General features: G+C 43.8%; 2 protein-coding genes across 6 annotated transcripts in view; one reads left to right on the top strand and one right to left on the bottom strand.

Annotated features, from left to right (window-relative positions):
- The window catches only part of LOC134196063 (protein scribble homolog), a 26,394-nt gene extending 25,520 nt beyond the window's left edge, over positions 1-874 (bottom strand). For all 5 annotated transcript variants that reach the window (XM_062665142.1, XM_062665144.1, XM_062665146.1 and 2 more), the window contains exons 1-3: positions 637-874; positions 456-573; positions 279-357 (exon numbers count right to left, since the gene is read on the bottom strand). In XM_062665142.1, coding sequence (XP_062521126.1) covers positions 279-357; positions 456-573; positions 637-792 — 353 coding nt within the window. In that variant the 5' untranslated portion in view covers positions 793-874. The remainder of the gene's footprint in view (positions 1-278; positions 358-455; positions 574-636) is intronic.
- A 38-nt stretch (positions 875-912) lies between these two features.
- Positions 913-5,000, top strand: part of LOC134195481 (FK506-binding protein 2-like) — a 5,084-nt gene continuing 996 nt past the window's right edge. Inside the window, exons 1-3 of the mRNA XM_062664499.1 lie at positions 913-1,038; positions 2,860-2,922; positions 3,866-3,993. Of these exons, the coding sequence (XP_062520483.1) occupies positions 952-1,038; positions 2,860-2,922; positions 3,866-3,993 (278 nt within the window). The 5' untranslated portion in view covers positions 913-951. The remainder of the gene's footprint in view (positions 1,039-2,859; positions 2,923-3,865; positions 3,994-5,000) is intronic.

The raw sequence follows: 5,000 nt of genomic DNA, 5'->3' as shown, positions 1-5,000 counted from the left end.
AGACAGACACACAAACAGGCAAACCAAACAAACAAAAAACATTTGCAGATCAATTAGAAAACCAGTACACCAACCAAGAACATATCCAACACACACACAGCTGACAACTTATAGACACCTAACAACAACACGCACAAGCACGCACGCACGCACGCACGCACACACACACACACACACACACACACACACACACACACACACACACACACACACACACACCCTACAAACCCAATCCCCCACTCCAACCGGCCCACACCACAACCCTAACCAGAACTCACTTCGACAACGGATTCGAGCTGCAATCGAACACGCTCAGCGACTTACAAAACTTGATACTCTCCGGCAGCTCCTCCAATCCTGCACCGCACGCAATCACACAACACACACACAGAGAGAGGAAGGAAAACGACATCAAACGTCACTTTCGACGCAACCTCGAGTGATCAAACACAAACCGTTCTTGCTGATGTCGAGCTCGACGAGAGCTGTCAGCCTCCCCACGTCGTTTGGCAGCTGTACGATCGCATTATCACTCAGCCCGAGCTTGAGCAGACGCTGTAATTGAAAGAATGCCTGGATATTGAGAGAAGGAGGTTATCGATCGCGCATATCAATATCTCAAGTGATAGATCTGACCTTGGGTAGGTCTTGGATTTGGTTGGAGTCGAGGAGTAGTTCTTGTAGGGAGCGATGATGGCGGAGAATGTCGTCGGGGATGTAGATGAGACTCGAGTGGCGACGATCTATGGATTCTACTCGCCGTCCGAGGAAGCCGGCGCATGCACGAAACATGCTGCGGGTGTCGGAGACGAGTTCGAGCGGACGGGAAGCGTCGAAATTGTGGCAACCAAGGATGGTGTGCGGCGCGTGCGTGGTCGGGTTGGGTTGGGTTAGGGTTGAGGTGTAGCGTGCGTTAGGTGTGGTGCTGTGAGTGTACGCTGGTCGTTTGGCATGTGGGTTGTGGTGCTGGTTGGAGGCTGGTTGTTGCTGAGTGCGGGCGGTGCGAAGAAATCGAATAAGCTTGTGATTGATGTTACTGTGAGCTTCAATGCGGCGATGGAATTTCTGCTGTTTGTCTGTCTGTGTGTCTATTTGTCTGTCTGTTTCTCTGTCGGTCTGTCTGTCTGTTTCTCTGTCTGTCTGTTTGTCTGTGTGTCTGTTTGTCTGTGTGTCTATTTGTCTGTCTGTTTCTCTGTCTGTCTGTTTGTCTATTTGTTTGTTTGTCTGTCTGTCTGTCTGACTGTCTGTCTGTCTGTCTGTCAAATCTTTATATTTCATACATATGAACTATTACAAGCTATAGATACAAAAGTCCGTTATATATCAATTAGACCCACACGGGTCTCTAAAAAATTATCAACTTAGGTTGCATGCAACTGGACGCTATATATGTCACTAATGTCATTTTCTTTGCTTCATGAGCGGTTCATCTTCTGGATGAGAACCTTTACGTTGCACCTTTGGAGGGCTACAGCGAATCTTCTTCTCCAGTAACACTTGAAATCTTGGTCACTGTTACCAAGGTCGATGTTTTTACTTAGTTGAGATAATTGAGACAGGAATGATTGTGCTTGTCTCCCCCAACGACCGAAGTGTTCCATAACTAGAGGCACGAAGTTGAGGCATAATCCACCCGGCAGGACCTTTGACTGGTATTTCTCGACTTTTCTCTCTTCCCTTCTTACCGCTGCTGCCCCGTCTTCTCAGACTGCTCTTGACAAGATATTGGCACACCATGGGTGGGCCAAAGACACATCCAGTTCGACATCTGTTTTGGTTACTGGATCCATGATCGCTATGTCAGGTCGATCCTCGCAATCACAGTACCTTTCTCTGGGCTCTTTCTTGTGGTTTATGTGTAACTGGCTTAAACATTTGCACCAAACACCTACAATGGTATTATGAGTCCAGACAGGACCTCCTCCAGTCTTACACGTCATGAGATTGTATCCCTCAGAATCCAGGTCTTTTCTGCAATCGCATCTTGTAATCCATTTTGAGGAGTCTACCAGCAATCTCAGTCTCAAAAAGGTTGCCAACTGAAATTCTTTTGGTTTTAGTGCAAACCTTTGTGAGTTCGGGATGGCATCTAGCCATGCTCCCACCCCTCTTCCTTGAATTGACCTCAAACGCGATACTTCTTTTGGACAAGTAGCTGAGTCAATCCTTTCACTGACTTCAGACCTGAGCAGACTGTCTGTTAGCTTTCGCTGTAATTTTATTTCAGTTGTCAAACTGGATAGGTGGTAGTTGGGATGGATGGCTTGATGTAGTGAATGACTAATGGTGTTGTCTTCCTTGTTAGAAATCAGGCGGTCGACTACAAGACTGGTATCTGAAACGTGCTGTGGCAACTGTGACAGGGAATAAGCCCAAGATGATACAAAGGCAAACGCTGATGTGGATAAGAGCGAAGTCATACCAAAACCTCCATATCTGATAGGCCACGCTACTTGCTGCCTGTCTGTCTGTCTGTCTGTCTGTTTGTCTGTCTGTTTGTCTGCTTGTTTGTCAATTTGTCTGTCTATATTTTTGCTTGTCTGTCAGTTACTCGGTTTCACCGTTTGTTAACTTACTTGGGCTGTCTGTTTGTATGTCTGTGTGTCTGTCCATTTATTTTTCATACACAAACATTACCAAGGGAAAGTCAACAGAAGATAGGTTTGTACAGTACACATAAACAGGAAGACTATATATGAGTGCGACTGTCTGTCTACTTGATTACTCAGTCTGCTTATCAAGATTATGTATCAAATTCTTAGATCAGTTGTTGTCATCTTCCAGTCATGACTCTGTGTTTGTCTCGTCATTTCATTGTGTGAAGTATCTAAATCTATTTAATCAACCAATTCCTTGCAGCACAAGCCAGAAGACTGTACTACAGTGACTGCAACGGGAGACACAGTAACCGTTCACTACACTGTGAGTATCCCCACGTTGTACAGATCACTACATGCAGGGGCGTAGCGTGGCATGGGCTAGACCAGTGTTACAGTGATGTGTTTCCCTGGGTTGCAAGTTTTCCCGCACACATATTCTTAGTGTTTTGTGTACCTGCCCCCGCTAATACACCAGTAAATATAGTTGTCGTTCTACACACACACACACACACACACACACACACACACACACACACACACACACACACACACACACACACACACACACACACACACACACACACACACACACACACACGCAGCACACACAAACACACACACACACAGCACACACACACACACACACACACACACACACACACACACACACACACGCAGCACACAACTAATATTAAAGTAGTGATAAGTGTACTGTACTACATACACTGTAGGTAACCACACCTAGTGCTCTGTTTCCAATGAATTCTGGCATAGCTACTTGAATTTTGACTATTAATTAGATAAAGCTATTACAGGAAAAACAATTAAAAAATTAAATTTCGAATGGTTGGAGCATTTGCCTTATCTTTGATGTAGGCAGTCCAGCAATACATGTGTGCGGGGACACACAAAACATTAGGGATATACGTATGTGCGGGGAAACTTGTAATCCAGGGAAACACATATCACTGTAACACCGGGCTAAGCCCCTCCCCATCATTTGTAGGCGTGGTCATAACAATTGTGGACTGTAAACACGTGTGAGGACCACATCTGTATATACTATATACACACCTTTTCCTCCAGTCTGGGTCTGTTACTGATTCTACCATAGCAGTCAGTTAGAAGTCAATAAAAGTGGGCGTGTGTATAAAGGGGGCGTGTCTCATAGCATTGTGAAGTTTAGCCCCTATTTCTAAAGGTCACGCGACGCCCTTGCTACATGACATGATGTCTTGTTGCTATGACTGTGTACCTTTGTGCAGGGCAAGCTCACGAATGGACGTCAGTTTGACAGCTCTAGACAAGAAGGGCGAGAGCCGTTTACGTTTCAGCTTGGGTCGGGACAAGTAATCAAGGGATGGGAAGAAGGTCTCCTTGGTATGTGTGTCGGGTAAGTAACATTTATGTTACTGTTTTAAATCTTTTTTTCTAAATGTTTGTGCCAAGTTGGCTGATTGAAATTCTCTAGCTTTGCTTGCTCACTTTTTTTACGAATAACAGTTACACTACATGTGAATGTAATTGAACTTACTAGTGCAGGGCCATAGCAAGCTTCAAAAAATGGTCCGGCAAATAAATTAATTATTATATACATTGGTTAATATTTATTATATTTAGATAAACATACAAACGTGTACCCACCACTGCGGGTACACTCAAAACTATTTACTCACATACAGTTATTAATTAATTAATTAAGAATTAAATAATTAATAGACGCCTGAAAAAGGAAGTAAAAAGGGCATGCTTTGATGTGGTGTCTGCCCTAGTAATCCCGGATATGTACGAGGCAATGTCCCGGATGTTGTAGGTTAGTGCCAGTCTTGTTGCCCCCAATGTTCCAGGCTTCTCTCTTGCCTCAAAAACAAGGGAATCCGATAACATCAAAGGCAGAATGAGTCAAAAGATATAAAATATCTAATATATTTAATCAGCTAAAATATCTAATATATATTAAATCAGCTAAATATCTAATATATTTAATTAGCTAAAATATTTAATATATTTAATTAGCTAAATATCTAATATATTTAAATAATCAGCTATACCTTATTCCGGAAGTCTACTCTAATCGTCAATTGGCGAAACTCAACTTTTGGGAAATGGTTCAGCAAATGCTGGACCTACCAGACTGCTTGCTACGGCCCTGTAGTGGTCTCACTACGCATGGAGCTGGGGAGGCTAATATTAGTAGGTGTGGCCTGTTAGATGATAGACAAGGTCTCAGGAAAGTTAAACTTAGCAGTTGGCCTTCCCAATTTTGGAGGTTCAGTGATGCCCTTGAGATGTCATTTTGTGTGAAAGATATAACAGCGATCCTGTTCAATACAGCTACACCAGGGCCATACGGTAGGGACCCACACAGCCTGTGTGGCCATGGCTACACAGGTTTTCAAG

Source organism: Corticium candelabrum, chromosome 20 (genome assembly GCF_963422355.1).
Source record: "Corticium candelabrum chromosome 20, ooCorCand1.1, whole genome shotgun sequence".
In the NCBI taxonomy this organism is placed as follows: Eukaryota; Metazoa; Porifera; class Homoscleromorpha; order Homosclerophorida; family Plakinidae; genus Corticium; species Corticium candelabrum.
This window is presented reverse-complemented; position numbering and strand designations above follow the sequence as displayed.